The 17,466-nt window shown below is 47.1% G+C and overlaps 1 protein-coding gene across 1 annotated transcript in view; it reads left to right on the top strand.

Moving 5' to 3' along the window:
- Positions 1 to 2,769: 2,769 nt before the first annotated feature.
- The window catches only part of MTA1 (metastasis associated 1), an 81,629-nt gene continuing 66,932 nt past the window's right edge, over positions 2,770 to 17,466 (top strand). The window contains exon 1 of the mRNA XM_061451802.1: positions 2,770 to 2,982. Within this exon, the coding sequence (XP_061307786.1) occupies positions 2,955 to 2,982 (28 nt within the window). The 5' untranslated portion in view covers positions 2,770 to 2,954. The remainder of the gene's footprint in view (positions 2,983 to 17,466) is intronic.

Raw genomic sequence — 17,466 nt, 5'->3', positions numbered from 1 at the left:
GCTTCTCCACATGGCCTGGCCAGGCTTGCAGGTTGATTTATAGCCTGAGCCCTTTGCTGCAGCAGGGGGCACAAGTCCAACCCAGGTGGCATTGAGCAGGGATTGGGTAATTCCAGGCAGAATGAAAGAACATAGCTTGTGAGGGAGCAAATTCGGGACTCTTCATTAGGGACTGTAGTGGTAAGACCAGGGGTAATGGGTTAAAACTTAAACAGGGGAAGTTTAGATTGGATATAAGGAAGAAATTCTTTACTGTAAGGGTGGTGAGGCACTGGAATGGGTTGCCCAGGGAATTTGCGAATGCTCCATCCCTGGCGGTGTTCAAGGCCAGGTTGGATGAAGCCTTGGGTGAGATGGTTTAGTGTGAGGTGTCCCTGCCCATGGCAGGGGGGCTGGAACTAGATGATCTTACGGTCCTTTCCAGCCCTAACTGTTCTATGATTCTATGACTTCAGTGCAGGGACAGCACCAAAAGCCATGGGGAGTGCCTGGCTGCTGGCATGATGGGGCCTGTGGGACAGCTAGGGGAGACAAGTGTGTGAAGGCTGTTTGGGCTGTGTATTTTTGCCCTGGTAAACTTGCACTGAGGGCCCAGCTGCATGGAAGAGGTGTAGCCTGAGCTCTCCCTGTTAGACCCCATGGAGGAACCCATCTTGGCATCGGAAGGAGGGTGCAAGCAGAGGGGACCGGGGTGGTCAGAAGGCTTGGGTGCTGGAGGGAGAGCAGAGGAGCAGTCCTGCATCACTGAGGGGCATACAGGAGCAATCCACACCAAGCCAAAAGAGCTGGTGGGAGCATGGGCGCACTCCCCTGTTTTCTGGAAGGGAGGAGAAGGGAATCAGAGCTGGGTGGAGTAAGGATAGTTCAGGGCTGGGGTATGCCAGGTGGCAAGTGATGGGACTACAAAGCCTTCCTCACACATGCATTCTGGGACAAACCCATTTCTGCCAGGCAGCCTTGGACTGGGCTCTCAAAGCAATGGTGTCTGTCTTTTGCAGGTCTTGTCTTTTCCCAGCAGAGGTGCACTTTGCTGGCACAAGCGGTCTCAGATGCAAGCGATGCCCTGTCAGGATGCACCAGAAGTCCTCCTGAAAGACTGGGTTTGCCACAGTGGGAGCTGGTAGCACCAGTGGGAATGTAGTCTGGTGGTGGGAGATGGGGTGTTGCAAGTGCCTGTTCTTTCCCAGGCTGTGGCAGCTGCTGCCATCTCCCCTTCCTCCCATTGCTCAACGCCGCAGCAGTGCCCACAGCCATTGCTTAACCTGGAAGAGGAACAGCAGGTAAGTTCCAGCATGTTTTTGTTCCTATCATTTAAAACACAATTTAGCTTCTGGAAAGAGCAGTCAGTGCCATCTGACCATCCACTTCTTCATGTACAACTGCTGAGTGCTCCATGATGTGACTTGTAAGTATTTATTCTGGATAATATTTCTGTGTCCTACTGAATTGTTTCCTGCTCTGCTGAATGGTCACAGCAGCAGCCGGCTGAGAGCCGGCCCTTGTGTCCTGTGGCACCCCTGAGAGCTGTGCCATCTCTGAAAGGAAGAATTATCACAGCAGTACCCCCTAGTGCACCAGACTTTTTTGGCTGACCAATGTTCACTCCCACAAGTGCTTTCCTTGCTTGGCTGTGCTCCTTGCACACATGACAAACATGAAGACATGAGCCCAGTGCCCTACTGGCATCCAAGGACTGTCAGAGATCTGGGGCTCGGGTGTTTTTCATCTAAAACACAAAGTGAATTTTAACAAAAATACATCAAGTCTATGTATTTTAGCAGATGCCAAGGTTTTGGATGGTCTTTTACGGCTGTTTCAGGATGTTATGAGATCTGGGTTGAGAGCACAAGCAGTGGCCATGCCTAGCCCTGGTCAAGGGTATGACTGTTTACACCATTAACCACTTAACTCCAGCAAACAGCTTCATAACATATTATTTAGCCATCACGACCTGTCTGCGGAGGGGCCCTATGCTGACATCTGGCTCAGGCAACACCAGGTCATTCGTTCTCCAGTTCTGCGCTGGAGCTGAGGAGCAAGAGTGGTCACCCTGCTGTGCCCAATAGGCCAACAGCACCCCAGGTCTGCCTGTGCTGGCTACTGAAGGTGTGGGTTGTTGTTGGGGTGTGAGCTGGCTGCGGGTGTGTGCAAGGATGGTTGTGTCCATGGAGTGGCCTGTGGTGGTTCAGTGTGTATGAGGAAGACCGTGTGTGTGAGCGAGGACAGGCGAGGACTGTAGAGGTACTGCCTGTACATGGAGGCTGTGTGTGACAGGCGGTGTGTGCGCAAGAGAAGTGGCAGATGTGTGTGTGTGTGAGGAGGTTTGTGTGCGAGTAAAGGAGTGTGTGTACGGAGAGCTGTGGGTACAGTCAGGTCTGTGTGTAGAGCTCTGTGTGCGGACAGATGCGGGAGCACAGGTGCTGCCTGAGCGTGTGTGTCAGGCTCTACCTGGGGACAGGCCCCGTGAGTGTGCGTACGTGAGAAGGGCTCAGCCTGCGTGGCGAGGGGAGCGCTGTGGCAGAGGCTGTGTCAGGACAGCCGCTCTGTGTGTGGCTGTGAGAGCAGTCCGCGCGTGGCTGTGCGTGTGTGCCCGTGTGCGGACCGGCTCTGCTCGCCCACACGCCCCGTCCCCTCCCGCCGGGCGCAGGCCGCGGAGCACCGCCCTCACACGCTGCGGGCTGGGCGCTGGGGCCGGCTCCTGCTCCTTCCCCCTCCCTCCCTCCCTCCCTCCCTCCCTCCCGCCGCCGGGCCCCTCTCTGCCCGGGCCCGCCGCCCCGCCCTCCGCCTCCCTCCGTCTCTCCCTTCTTGTCGGCCGGGTGGCAGCCGGCGCGGCCCCTTTAATTCCCCCGCTCCCCTCCCCCGCCCGGCCGCTTCAGCCTCCATTTTCCAGCGGATCCGGCACCTGGAGGCGGCGGCGGGAGCGGTCCGCGCCCCGCACCGGCCCCGTCCCGGGCATGGCGGCCAACATGTACCGGGTCGGAGGTAAGCGCCCACGGGACTCCGGCCCCGCCGTGGCCCGGCCCGGCCCGGCCGCGCCTCCCTCCCCTCGTTCGCTCCCGCGTGCGAGCGGCGCCTCGGGGGCCCGGCGGGCCGCGGCGGCGGGGTAGGCCCCGGGCGGGGCGGCGGCAGGCCGGGGTTCAAACGGCACCTGGGGCGGGCCGGGGCCCAGGGGCAGCCCGGGAGGGAAGGGGCTGTAGCATGGCGCGGAGCCTCCCGAGGGGTGGGCGGTGCGGGGCAGGGGCCGGGGCCTGGTGGGCTGTGGGGTGAGGGGATGCCTGGAGTGGGGTTAAACGGGGTGAAGGGCTGCCGCGGGGAGCCCTTGTGCGGACTGTGCGGCGAGAAGCAGGGCTGGACGCACGGTGTGTTTAGGGAGATGCGTGGTGCAGCGGGGGAGGCCGGGGTGAGGAGCGGGGGAGCAGCCATGTGGGGCCGTGTGAGGGTGTGGGGAGATGGGGCACTCAGCGCGGGGCTGAGGGTGGGGGGGAGCTCGGGCAGACCCGGGCCTAGGGCATGGTGAGGTGGGTTAGTGGGGCTGGGGCGGTGCGGGACAGCAAGAGCCGAGAGGCCGCTGGGAAGCGGCATCGGGACGGGCACGGGGATGGGACCTGGGGTGGAGGGGCTGTTTCTGTGGGGGTCATGCGAGGTTGTAGGGGTGGGGAGCAAGGAGGAGTTGCTAAGATAAGGAGCACAAGGATGGGCAGAGACCGCTGGTAGAGCAGGGAACTGGTGTGAGGCACGTCCAGATCTTGGCCTCCTCTTCCGCACTTGCTGTTTTGTTGTATGCTTTCCCATTAGTCTTCTATTCAGGGTTGCTCTCCTGTCTAGATGTCCTTTGTTTAGACTCACGTGAAGAGGAAGGAGAGGCAACAGGCTTTGGAACTGTATTTTATGAAATATAAACTGAGGGTGGTCTGGCATGAATTTGTGCTCGGCCATTTTCCTTCGTAAAAGCTGTTCTGTGGAGCTTCTTTCTCCCCAGCATGGTAGGATGTGCAGGAAGATGTTTCTGTGGGCTTCTCTCCTCTACAAAATGCGCTGTTTCTTGTGGAGTTCTGTAAAACCAGTGTAAAGTAAACAAGGAAAAAAATACAGCAAAGGTGGCCAAGCCATCCTGTCTGGCTGCTCTCCATCAACAACTTTCCGCTCTTTGGGCCTACACTTACTTTGTGCTCTGAAAAATACCGCTTCTTTTGTCATGCTTGTACTTTGTTTTCTGGTTGCACTTGGTTTTCATAGAGGAATAAGGTGTGCCTCTTGGCTGTCCTGGCTTTGTTTTGTGGGTTGCTACAAGCTGAACGTATGCACATAGAGTTATGTTGGTTTGGAGATGTTGAGAGTAGAAAGACAGAAGGTCAAGATGAGTTGTGGAAATGTACAGCTTGGTTCCTGGTGTGACTGGTAAAGAGAGTTGTTTCCTGGAAATTGCTGTTTGGCATTTAACGTTATAGGTGCTTGTCTTGGGTGGAATGTCATCTCTAGTATTCTACATGGCAAAATCTGTACTGTGCACCCCATGGATGGTGGGAAGGGGCCTCTGGAGATCACTAGGCTGACCTCCTGCAGGCAGAGTGTTCAGGGCTGTGTCTAGCCTGATTCCGAATATCTCGTCAGAATGGCGATGCCACCCTTACTTTGGGTCCTGCCGAATGTTTGGCCATGTTTATGGCAAATATTTGTTTCTCTGGATTTCCTCATGTTCCAGCTGGTGTACCTTATCCCTCATTCTGTCCCTGCACATTTCTTAGAGAAGCCTGGCCCAGTCTGCACAACACCTCCAACTTGGTAGTTGCAGACAGCAGTAACATCTCCCTTAAGTCTTCTCTTTCCCAAACTGAACTAACCTGCCTCTGCCTTTTATTGAACATCCCATGCTCCAGCACTGATTGCCTCTGTGGCCTCTGCTGGCCTTCTTCCTGTACGTCACTAGTGCTGGGGAGTCAAAGTTGGACCCAGCTCTCCAATGGTCTTAGGAGTGCTCACAAGAGGGGCAGGATCCGTCCCCTCACCCTCCTGGTTGCACTCCTGCTAACACAGCAATGCTGGCTGCCCTCACTGCAAGGGTGGGCTGCTGGCTTCTGGGCAATTTGTTGTTCTACCAAGTGCCTTCCTACAGAGATGCTATGCCAACAGCATGTACCGTCGTAGGGAGTTACCCCAGTCCAGATGTGAGGCTCTGCTGTAGTTGAAGTTCCTGAGGTTTTTGTCAGCACGCTTTCCAGCTTGTCAAAGCCTCTCTGAATAGTAGCCCACCCTCCAGCGTGTGGTATGCTTCCCCAAGTCCCCAGACTTGTAGGCAGTGTACTCTTGTCTCTATCCAGGTAATTAAAAAACTTATAAGCAGGGCTGGCCCCAGTATTGATCCATGTTGGGTACCTTTCATAACCAGAGGGATGCCATTAGTAACCAGTAGTCAGGTGAAGGTTGTAGTGGCTGTTCACAGTCCTTCAAGCCTGGCATTCCAGACAGTTTTTCTGCTACCTTTATTATTCCATTATCCAGGCCACACCTCAGCACTTTGGTTCGAAGAATGTGATGGGAGGCACTAGCATGGTCTTTTACATGAAGTCAAAAGTCAAGGTGTCCAACATCCCCTGCTCTTCCCTCAGCACAGAGCCAGTCTTTTTATCCTGACAGGGGAGCCAAGTTAGTCAGGTGTAGTTTGCCTTTGGTATATCCATTTTGTCTGGTCTCAGGCACCTTCTTGTCCTTCCTGTACGGTGTCCAAGATTTGCTCAGTAAGCTTTTTGGGCAGAGGGCAAGGCAGTTGGCTAATAGCCAGGGTTACAGTACTCCATTATTGTACATATGGATGAAGTCTTGGTTTGACATATTATCAAGATTAACATATGGATGCATGCAGCTGTTTCTGTATTAGAGCTCTGTTCAGTCTGAGCCAGAGGAGTTTGTATTATTGAATTGTTTCTGACCTCTGGTGCTGGTATGTCCCACTAACGGTTTTGTGCACTGAAGTTGTGTGTGAACTCCAGGGCAGGATTAAATCCTGAATGGGATTTGTGCATAGTCATTTCATACACTTCCCACTGGAAGACAAACATTCAGCAGATAATCTGTTATTATTCTTGTGGCTGCCGAATTGGGTTGTATGAAGTCCAGGCCTAACAGCTGCCAAAAGCAGCTTGCTCACAATGGATCAATAATGCTTTTAGAGGTATGCGTTGACTCAAAAAAGATGGTTGTTGCTTTTGGCCCAATCATGAACGTCATGAATATTTGTTTTCAGAAGTCAGAGGGTGGATTGCGCTTCTCTGAGAAAGACTGATTTATATGCATAGTTGACAGCTCTTCCAGAGGACATGGAGTGTCTTGCTCTCTTTTAATGTTGTCGTTCCTAGATAGAGGAGCTGAGGAACCTGCACTAAGGGGGGCGAAGGTGGCATGCAAGTCTTCTCCTTTGTGTTGTGTAGCAGAGTAAGCATGCTCGGGGAAGTTGAACTGTTGTTAAGCCTCTGTGGGTAAGTTGACTGGTGGCATTGAGTTGCTTAGAGAAAGCAAGTGGTTCTCTAACCTTCTGCAAGGTTTCAGCTGGTACATTTCTGATGGGGAGAGGGTTGGTTTCCATTACAAACTGGACTCATAACCTGCACAGTTCATGGGGGGTGTGAAGCTGGTTTTAAATGTGCAAGGAAGATGCCAGGTATCAAATTCCAAAATGCAGTATGGTATCTTACTTGTTGTCCAGAAGGAAATCCTGGAGTTGCCTGTCTCCAGTGTAGCAGAAATGAAGATTTTCTTAACAGCTGCTGTGCAGCCATGAAATAAATGGCAGCGTGATGAGAGTGGGCTGCTTCTGCTTGGAAGGAGCTGGTGGGCTGGCCTGCCGCTTCATGGAGCGGCCTGGCAGTCTGCACGATCACAGACCGTATGGGAATGTTGGATAAACACCAGATCTGAGAAGCTTGGGACCTCTGAGCTGGAATTTGGGGCCTCTGATGAAAAAATGCATGTGGGAGAGAGATGTTCATTGTTCTAGCTAGTGCCAGGCTCCCCTTTCAGGAGTGTGCTGTGTCAGCTGCCTGGAAGAGAACAGGTCATCTCCTATCAAGAGACTTTCCAACAGCTATTCTGTCTCCACTTTCTCTGGGAGAGTTTAATTGTACCATGAGTATTTCTTTAGTGGCAGTAATTGATTGAGCCCCACTGCAGGTTTGTGCCCCTATGACTTTCCCCTGATTCAGTGAAACAATGATTTTTGCATTTCCATCTTGCACTGATTTGAGGAACTTAAATTTTTTTACCTTCCCTCCTCCTCACTCTTTGTTTTTTCCTGGATTATTTTTAATCTGCATCAGCTACCCGATCTGGTTCACTGTGGGACTGTGTGAACAGCTGAATGGGCTCAGTGGGAGTTCTGGGAACAAGGGGATGGGGAAAGAAAGGAGAGGAAGGATGGAGGAAGAACTACTGAAGCCAGCACTTTTGCTAAGACAAGTGTCAGTTTATGCTTTTAGATGAAAAGCCTTTTACGTGTTTTTGACTTGTAAGAGTTACCCTCTTGTTTGAGAGCGTTCTCAGCTACAAAATTTTGAGTTGTATATGGCATTAGGAGATGTGATCACAGGTCAGTCATGAACATACGTATTAGCTGCATCTAACATGTTTAAAGCAGATGACCCCACAGTGCCTGGCACAGGTACGTAAGATTCCCAGCAGTGTTCTTCCAGTGCTCTGGCGACTGAAGCTCCACAACTTACTAGGTGGTGTTATTCTTGCTGACTAGATCAGACCTGGTGTCTCTTCCTGTGTGTGCTGCAGTCATACTTCTCATTGCAGCGTAGCCAGCCCCAGAGTTTTTAAGAATGGCAGGATGGCATCACCTCTCTGTTGCTACAGGGTGTTATTAATGTGTGGCTGAGGACCATGATTTGACCTGCCCCCATCCTGTTATGTATCCCCTTTTGGCATCCAGACTCTCATGGCATCATAGGTCTCTTGACATCCAAACTGCTGCCAGAGAACTGTGAGCAGATGGGTGCATTGGCCCTCTTAGCATCACAGTGATGTCAACAACAGTCTTCTCTGCTTTTCCTGATGAAGAACTGAAGTACAAACTTTCTAAGGAAGCTCACATGGAAGCATGTTGTTGAGTCCAGATCTGGAGCCTGTAATTCGGATTATTTAACTTCAGGGCATGTGTAAACCCTCTCCTTGCTTTGTTATCAGGGTGGATGTATTTTGGGTTGGAAGAGGTGTGGTACTGTGGGATAATTCTGTTTTGGTTGTGTTTGGTGCTAGTGTTTTTTTTATTAGTAGTACTATTTTTATTTTTTTTTTGGTTAACTTTCAGCTGAAGGAGCGGTATTTGAAGGTAACCTGAGCTGAGAGTGGGTTTAGTGGAGAGAGGTATTAAATAACCAGTAAAGGTAATAAAAATGAGAGTTTTTTCTTGCAACTTACTAATACCTTTATGTAGTCATTTGCCCTGATGAATTTAGGACAACTTTTAGCTTATCATCTTTCAGCAGCAGCCAGGTAGTGGGTTTCTTAATCTTTTCCTTTCATTGTTTGTAGTTACGCAAGTTTATCTTGCGTTTTACAGTTTTCCTTTCCTTCCCCCACTCCTCTGTATTGGACTGCTTCAGCATTCATTAGTCTTTAATTGGGAAATGCTGCATAGTGGGGAGTGTGTTGTCAGCCAGCTCAGGTGTGTTTGGGGGCTAGACCTGTAAGTATGGTATTGATGCACATTCTGTGGATTTGTAATAGCTCTCAAGCTGTTTGCAGCTGGCAAAATGGAGAGAAAGCACTAAGCTTGCTTCTGCCAGAGGCAGGAAAGGGTGATGCTCACCTACTGCCTCTTCTCACTTTCCTTGGCTGCCTCCTTGGCCACATTGATGTCACTGGCCCTTTAGAAGGTCTACTGAGCAATCGGGACAGTTTTCTGCTGGGTTAGTGAGTTTAAGCAGGGTGGCTGGTGGGAGGGCTGGGATGGGGGCACAGCCTGCACTGTGCGTGGGGGACTGGCAGTGGTTTGGTGGGCCTGCACCCTGTTGGCAGCCTTCGGAGCCCAACCGGACATCTTTGTGTATTTTGCCTTTCAGTGATGGTGAATAAAAGACACTTGATAAGAAATTGTGGAAAAGGGACTTTTAAACTCTTTAAGGATCTTCTTTTGTTTAACTATTGAGATTTTGGGGTGAATGGGAGAGATTGTCCTTTCTTTCACTAGCTGTTTTTCTGACAACTTCTGATGTTTAAGCATCCTAACTTTAAATAACTACAGAGTCTTAGTGTCTCTTGAAGTATGGGTATGAACTGTTGGAGGTCACCTCCTCCTAGTTCTGCACGTCTTCTGGCAAGAAGTCATCTGTTAAGTCAGTGTTTTTTCTGCACCAAGCAAGGAGTTTTTACACCATGTCTTACTGCTTTGCCAGATCATTATTTTTTAAATCCTCAAATAGGTAAGTTACCAAGCCTCTGGCTGTTTTGCCTGCATTTCCCATGAGGTTTAGATAACTGGAACTGTTAGGAAAGCTGCTCTTGTAAGATATTACAGTTCTAGGTCTTTATTATCTCAGAGCTCACTGCTGTAGATATAATATACAAAGAGGCCCTGCTTCAGAGCGTTACTTAGAATTGTTATGATTCCTCCTCTTCTCTTTACTTGTAAAACCAAATTTAGAAGGACCAGTGAAGGACCTCCAAATCACCAGTGAAGCCTTTAGGCAGTGTGGCCCAGCCCAGAAAGAAGCGTGCACATGTTCTCCTTTCCCAGTTCTTTGGCTGGATCATCTTTAGGAAGGAGAATTATTGCTGAGGCAATTTTTACTTGACATTGATCAATGAAGTAAAGCGAAGAAGTTAGTTGGCAGCTTTAAAGTGAGTTTGCAAGTGAAAGAAAAAATTTAGGCTTCTCCAGTCTTTTACATGCGTGCTACTCGCAAGCTGTTTAGCCTTCCTGGCACCTTGGATTTCACAGCTCTGGTTCTGTGCGGTGCCAGATCACCAATCCTGATCTGTGGCGAATGTGGCCCATGGTAATGTTTCTGTTAAATTGCTCATGATGCGCTCTAGTTAATTTGGGGACTTCATGCCTTTATGCAAGATGTAGGAGGACAGACGATACTTGACTAAGCATAAAGTTAGTGTGTTGTGAGCAGATGATGCCTGATTTAGCACAGAGCTTGTCCTTACAGAGTTAAGTTGTCAACATCTGAGCAGATTTGAACCAGCCAAGTGAGACTGTTTCTGTGGATGTTTCTTTAGGTAGAGGTGTAGATGTAAGGTGCGCCTGCTTGCAGGCACCGGTTACTGTCCTCACGTTGTTTCCTTAGCTGGGCTTAACACAGCTCAGTGTGGTTGTGCAGTGAAGCACATCAGGGAAGTGGTTTGGTTGGGAGACAGTTTTTTTGACCGGGGTGTGTTCGTAGTCAGGTTTCCCACGTGTGTGCCTGTCTCCTCCATCCATGGAGAAGATGTCACAACTTGAGGGGGTGGTATGAGAGGGCGGAGGATGAATCAGCCTCACTGGCACTCTTGTTTGAAGAAACATCTGCAAAACTATGGCAGGAGTTTATACTTCATCCGTGTTTTACATTGTGAAGTCATGATGGTTTTGATCTGGCACTGAAACTCCTAACTCTGGACTTAATATACTGTCATACCATGGCCCAAGAAGTTAATTCACGTTGACTAGTGAAGTGGAACATTGTACTTAAACCAACCGGCCCAAAGGAAAAAGAACAAACCAACAACTTTTTTGTTGTTTAGTTTGCTGTGCAACTCTTTGAGGTATTTGCAGGGAACATGAAGCTGGTTTCTCTTCATCTGCAATGTTGCCTAGATATCTTGTGGAAAAATAATGTTTTTCTTATCTGTCCTTAGCAATGAGAATTGCAATGGAACAGGCTGTTCTCTTGGCTGCTAGAGAAGACTTTTAGGGTGCAGTTTGAGAATATTCCTCCCCTATGTCTGTTCCCTCTCGCCCCCGTGATTTAAGAAGTTCTCTTCTTACCAGTTTCTCTGTCTGCTCAAGTGTTTCTGTGTTTCTTCTGTAAATCAGACAATCCTGGTCTTCCCTAACAGCCCACCTTAGGGGAAAGGTTTTTGGTTTAAGAACTGTATGGACTGTTTCCATGGGCTGGTTCATGGTATTGTCCCACAAAGAGTTTGCAGCTGAAATTATGTACACTTACAACTTTGCTATGGCACAAAGTGTTTGTATAGCTGCATTCTTGGGTGTTGAAGTGGCAGAAGAAGAGCTGTGTGTTGAGAAGTCTTTGAATCATGCTTAGATAGCCCATGTAAAGCAGAGAATAAAAAAATGGTTCTCCAGGAATATTTCTTTTATACTTGTCCTACAGGAAGCTTGAGGGAGGTGACTTAGTGAACCTAAAGGGTCGGAGCCACATGCAAATGTGCCTCGCTTACAGCTGAGGTATTGGGAGTGGATTAATTGAAATGGGTTTCCTTGTACTGCAGTAATTGATTTCTAGCTGTAGAATTGCTTCTTTTTCCTCAGGGTAGTACTTTAGAAGCTTAATTTTGTTTCCAGGATTCTCACAAATTCTCTTTTCAAGTCTTGTTTGTACACAGTCTCCCTACCTTTCCTTTAAGCTGGCATCACTAATAACAGTTACTTCAGTGTGGCATAGTTCTTGTCTAACAAGAGTAACCCATGAAGTACAGCTGACACCCATCACCTCTTCTTCACAAGAACCAGGAGGTTACTGTTCTTCAGTTTTTTCCACAGATCTTCTGCAGCTGAAAACAGCTAACAGGGCTGTGAGGAACAGAAATAAGGGTGTTAAATTTGTCTAAAATTCGTGTTTTCTTCCATGGTGTGGTTCTTCCCCTTCTCTTCCAACTCCTTTGTAATTTTACACTTTTACTGGGAAAGATACCGTATGTATGAAATGCAGTGTCTCATCCAAAGCTGAGATCTTGACTCCCTAGATTGTTGCTGCTAGACAGAATACCTGCCTTCTTCCCCAGCGTACATGGGAACATACTTTGTCATAATGAGTCAGATAAGAAGTTAATCGAGCCCAAGATGTGCCTTGAACAGAACTGACAAAAGAGGTGTTGGGAGGTTCATCAGAAAGCAAGCTCTTTTGATAATCCCCCCAAACACTGTGGGATCTCCAGTGATTTGCTTTAGAACCTAGTCTGTTAATTGTTTCTGAAGTGGGAACCATTTCATATCTCTAATTGTCTGTCTTACTGTCTCACTTTCTCTTGTAGTTATAGTATCTATGTTTTTAAGATAGGGAGCAGTGATCAGAACTTAATTATCTTTGAGACTTCTGTCCCTGAAATGTTTTAAACAAAGGGTTCAGGCGTTAATAGGGAAGAACTAATGGATGGATAATGGAGTTGCATAAACCCTGTTTCACTAAGAATCAGGAAGAAAAATTATATGAGGTAGCTGGACAGGAATTTTTCTTCCCCCTTTGACATGACAGAAAACAAAGAACAGAAGACGTTTGGGAAGTTCCAAATCACGTAATGTTTCAGAGTTTGAACTGGATCAAGCAGCTGTTAGGTTGCCCAAGCAAATTGCATGTCATTAACTTAGATGGTTTTTTTTTTTGTTCCAGAAGGGTAAAGAATATTTCTTAGCTTGAGTAGAGTTCTGTGTAGACCTTTGAGATTTTGTTTGTAACCATTCCAGCTTATTCATAGATTTGGTGTGGCGTTTTTGTTTTGTTGTTTTGGTTTGGTAGATTTTTCTTGTAGTATCTCTTCCTATGTGAGTAAAGCTTACACTGATGAAAGTTTGTGTCAGCATTTTTGTAGGTCTGTGCGTAGTCTGTAGTCCTGTTACATGGACTTTGCTGTGAGTTGCGTCTACTTCAGGGCTGTGGTTTGAGGAATATTGAACCTGGATTTTTGGAGGCAAGTCAGAAAATGATATGTAGGTTTCATCTCAAAACAGCCAAGTTGTTTCGGCTGCCCCTTTCTAGGTACAAGTTCTATACATTTACAAGAAAATACAATCTGAACATTCTGTTTACCATATGAATGTGTAGATAATCCTTGATCAAGGATTAAAAAAAGAGCAAAGCTAGCTTGAATTAACTGAGGTACCTCAACCTGCCCTCACAAAATTTTAACGATGGTTTGCTGTTAACTGCATGGAGATTTCCGCAGGAGACAGTGCTTGCTTTTGCCATGTCCCTCACCAAGTGGCTGTAGGAATTGCAGATGCTGTGTGCTTGGCTTGTTGTTCATTTCCACTCCTTTTTTAAGAAGCTGAGTGGCGGTAGGGGTGTGTTGCCCATAGCATAGCAAGCTGAGGACAGGGCAGCATATATCCTGTCTGTACAGTAGCCGCAGATATTGCTGTCTAGTAAATACAAGTTGAACTTGTGCTGACAGTGTATTTTTAATACCTTTGATCTGTGAAATTGTAAATGCCTGGTTCATGTATACCACCATGTGTATTGGACCTCATAGCAACAGAAACAACTGTTTCAGTTTTGCATTTCTGGTAATGAAAATACTATGCTGGTAAGGCTTTCTTTCTTGAAACTCTATCTGTTCTGTAGCTAAACATTTCATCAGGTGACATCTGCTGTGGATGGTGGTGTGCTCTGAACAGCCAGAAGGCAATGGGACCTGGGTCTGCCAGGTGAGAGTGCTTGACTTGTAGGCCGAAAGCAGTGTAACCCCTCCAGCTTCCTTTTACACAAGAATGTAGTAGATCAGGAGGGACTGTATTATCCAAAATGTAAGGTGATTGACAGATTCAGGACCAAGCTACTGGATAATTTGAAAACTGGAGCTTGCTGAAAGAAACTGGCCCAGAGTTGAATTGGAAACCCAGAGTATGAGGTGACATGTATTTCCCATAAGAGAAGTCATAAAGTAGGCAGGTCATCTTAAGTTTATGCACTCTCTTGATGCTTATCTTTAATTCAGAGCAGCAACTTTGTGGTTTGGGCAGGGGAAATACTTGCAACTGTGAAGTTGCTTCTTTATCACGTCTGGAAATGCACATTCTGCCCAAAAGTGGTAGTGAGCGTGGGAAGGGGAAGGCTTCAGCCTTCCTTGTGTCCCAGGTACATCCATAGGCTGATGCTGTATGCACTGCGTAGGACTTTCTGGAGGTAAGGTGGGGAGTATTCAGCACGGTCAGTCCTCAGCATTTGTAGCTTGAAAGGCAGATGTAAGTTGGGAAGGATAAAAATACTTTTGGGCATTTTTGCAGCTTGATCGCCTAAAAGCCCATAAGGTTATTAGGTAGCTCAGACATGTCTAATCTTCTAAACATATGACCTCTAGACAGTGTTCTTTCTTTTGTGGTACCCCCTCCTGATTTTCTTTTCCATGGACCGACGTAGACTTAATCAACAGCTTGAAGAGGGCAGAAGGGAAGCTTTTTTGCAGTGATGTCTTAAAAGGATACCAGAGCAAACCAAAAGTTTGTTTACTGCTAACTGAGAACAATTGTTTTACTGTAGGCTGTCATTCTGTTGCAAGTATGCTCCTTTCAGTGTGTTCCAGCAGTTCAGTACCTGTGTAATACAGCATCACGTTCTAGTAAGTTACACATTTTTCTCAACTTGAGAAAAAAAAAATAGTATGAGATATAAAGGGTTTTGGGGTAGATTTATGTATGGAGGTACTTCTACTCTATAGTAGTGTAGGCAAAAGGAAGAAAAACATCTTGAGTTTTGGTCAGAAGGTTAGGATATGTGTGATGATCCCTACTATCTTATGGTATTGCCACAATCCTCAGTCATTGTTTTAGCCTTATCACAGATAATTCTGTAGTGTGCATGAGTGATGCTGTTAATTACAGTGATGTGGATGCATGGCTGATTAAATCAGGGACTGTGAGTTTAAGCTGCAAGCTGTTGTGAAGGTATGGGATTGAATTGCCAGCCTGAGCCAACCTTTGTTCAGGCAGTTTGGTGGTAAGGGGTGAGCTTCATGTGTTTTATGGTGGTTGTGGTTTGTAAGGACACACACTGTGCTTGTGGGCTGTGGAGTGGATAGGCTAGTCCTTTTCTTCAATTGTGTAAGTAGGAAAGCAAATAGATTAGCAAGGATTGCCAACTGAAGGGTCTGACTTGCTTTGCTTGTTATGAGGCTCTACTTTTCTGTCCCTAGACCTTGTATTTCGTTTTAGTGTACTCTTTCCTTCCTGTTCTGTGGCAGGAGCTGAGATGGGTTTCTTCCTGCTGTTTAGAGATCTGTTAATTTTGTCTCTTTCCCTATCCTCTGTTTTAGCCTAGAGCACAAAGACTCGGGCACTTGTGCGCATACAGGACATCCCCCATTGTAAACTGGATTGCTGGGACTCTGTAGAGGGTTTCTGTTACCCAGTGTATCTGTGTGTGTAGGCAGTTGTAGCTACTGTCCTGAAAGCAAAAGTAATAGTATTAGCTGGGTAGGCATTATGAGAAGGATGCTCTTCCATGGTATGGGGAGGAAGTTGGAGATGAAAGGGAACTGCAGCTCATGGGGAAAGGAGGTATTTTGGAGTGTAGGGGTCAGTGGAGCATGGTTTAGGCATCCTTTAAACCTGGTGTGCAGGAAGCCAACCTTCATGTTTTTTGTTTCTTGTGGAATAATTTTTAGAGTGCTCTCCCCTGCTAAGGCATCATTTTGGAGAGTGGTTTGTTGAACTTGAAACTTCCTTGTTACATGTGTGGAACAGTGAGTAATTCAAGCATTTCTCTGTGCAGGGTCGCATTTTAATTTTAGTTAAAGTATTTAAAATCTCTATGAAAAATGCAAATTACTCCCCTCTGATCTGCTCGCATTCTGGTTTATGTGATTCGAAGGGCACTCTGCATTACTTGCAGAGAGGAAGAAACTCTTTTCCAGGTAATTTGAGTAACAGGAAATAGGTCTTCATGAGTTGCATAGCTACTGGTGATACGCTTAACATAGTTGTGGCATTAGTCTAAAACGTGGATGAGATGTACTAGGCTGTGCATTTGTGACATGATGAAGTCATCAGGCATTGGTCTAAGTATGCACCTCCACACTGTCATGTGTCAGCTCTTGAAGCATCCCGTGGGACAGCTTCGGTTCTGCAGTGAGCAGTTGGCTGTTTTGTGTGAGCATTGTTTGCAGTTGCTGATCACAGAATGCGGGTTTGGGGTGTTCCTCTGCTGAGCAAAACAAGTATTTTGGGGGGTTTATTATTCAAAACTGTTGGATGCCACTGTGAGCTGTTTTTTGGAAACCATTCATCTGTGATAAGCTTTCTTTAAATCCATGCCAGATTCTACAATCAATAAGTGTTACATGAAAAATGGATTTTATGTTCACTTGGGTTAGAAAATGTGTCTGTGAGAATATATGCACATATATGCATGCAAAAAAAGTTCTTAGTCGCCTGAAATCCATAGAATTGACAAGATTGTATTTTCAAGGAAGAGATTGACATTTCCTTTTAACTTTTAGTCACAGTGTTCACAAATGTAAGATTTTTGCATCAGCCTCATCCAAACTACCTGAGGTGAGGGTTAGCAGGTTGTCTTGGGAGTAATGAGAGGGCTGGAGGGAAAGAACTCATCCTTTCTTCAGGTGGTGGAGCCTTGAGAAGTGGCCAGTGAGCATGGAAGTACCTCAAAGCTTCCATATCCTCCACTGCAGTTCCTTTGTTGTGTCATGGATGGTTCTGTTGTGAGCTAAAAAGATATCCCTTTACTCTGCTGATCTGTAAATTGCTTAATGCCCGTCGTTGTTTCAGCCAGAAGTTGTTGTTGCCGATGTTGCACAATATCTGTTTGGGTTTGGGACTTCTGGTAGAGTTGGTCATAGTAATGTTGAGCCTGTTGTTTTCCATTTGGTGCTTGGGAGTGGAAATTTAGGATCTGGTTACTTGGGTTATTTAACCATTTCCAGTAACTTTGTTTTCTACAAACCAGATGTCCAATCTGAATTCCTTAGATGAGACCATTTTCCAGTCTAAAGCCTGCAGGGAAGTGACATTTAGAAAGACCCAACTCTGGGAGTTGGAATGGAAGTTGTGGAGTCACTCACATGCATGTTAGTGTGCATGAAGATGGCTGATGATCAGTCTGAGAAGTGTGGACAACTGAATGCCCCAAAATTATACATATATAAAAACAAGCGAGTGCTTCTATGCCTTATTAGCCCTGGTTACAGTATGCATGGTTAGATGACTCCAGGTGTGCACTGTTTGAAGATTGGCATCACACAGCCTTGTCACTCACAACTTCAAGGCCATGTTGAGACTTCATTGCAAGGTATCCTTGCAACTTGTGGCACGTGACATAGGTTTTGGGAAGACAAGAGCTTTGAAGCTTTTTTATCGCTCTTGGGATTGTATCCCCTGGGATTCTCAACTGGTGACCTGTCTCCCAAGGCACGCCATCCCTGCTGAGGGAACATGAAGACACTTGAGTTGTTGGCAGGTCGTGCAAGCTGCAGTTCCTTCTATGTCACCGGGCCAGCGGTCCCTGTTGTGCTCTTGTGTCTCATAGCGGGTAGCTTGGCATGTTAACTCCAGAGACACCTGTAGAT

This window comes from Pezoporus flaviventris, unplaced genomic scaffold (assembly GCF_033815535.1).
Source record: "Pezoporus flaviventris isolate CSIRO_AGI_PZ_B2104156 unplaced genomic scaffold, CSIRO_AGI_Pfla_v1 ptg000013l, whole genome shotgun sequence".
Classification (NCBI taxonomy): Eukaryota; Metazoa; Chordata; class Aves; order Psittaciformes; family Psittacidae; genus Pezoporus; species Pezoporus flaviventris.
Note: the sequence above shows the minus strand (reverse complement) of the source record. Positions and strands in the feature narration are given on the sequence as shown.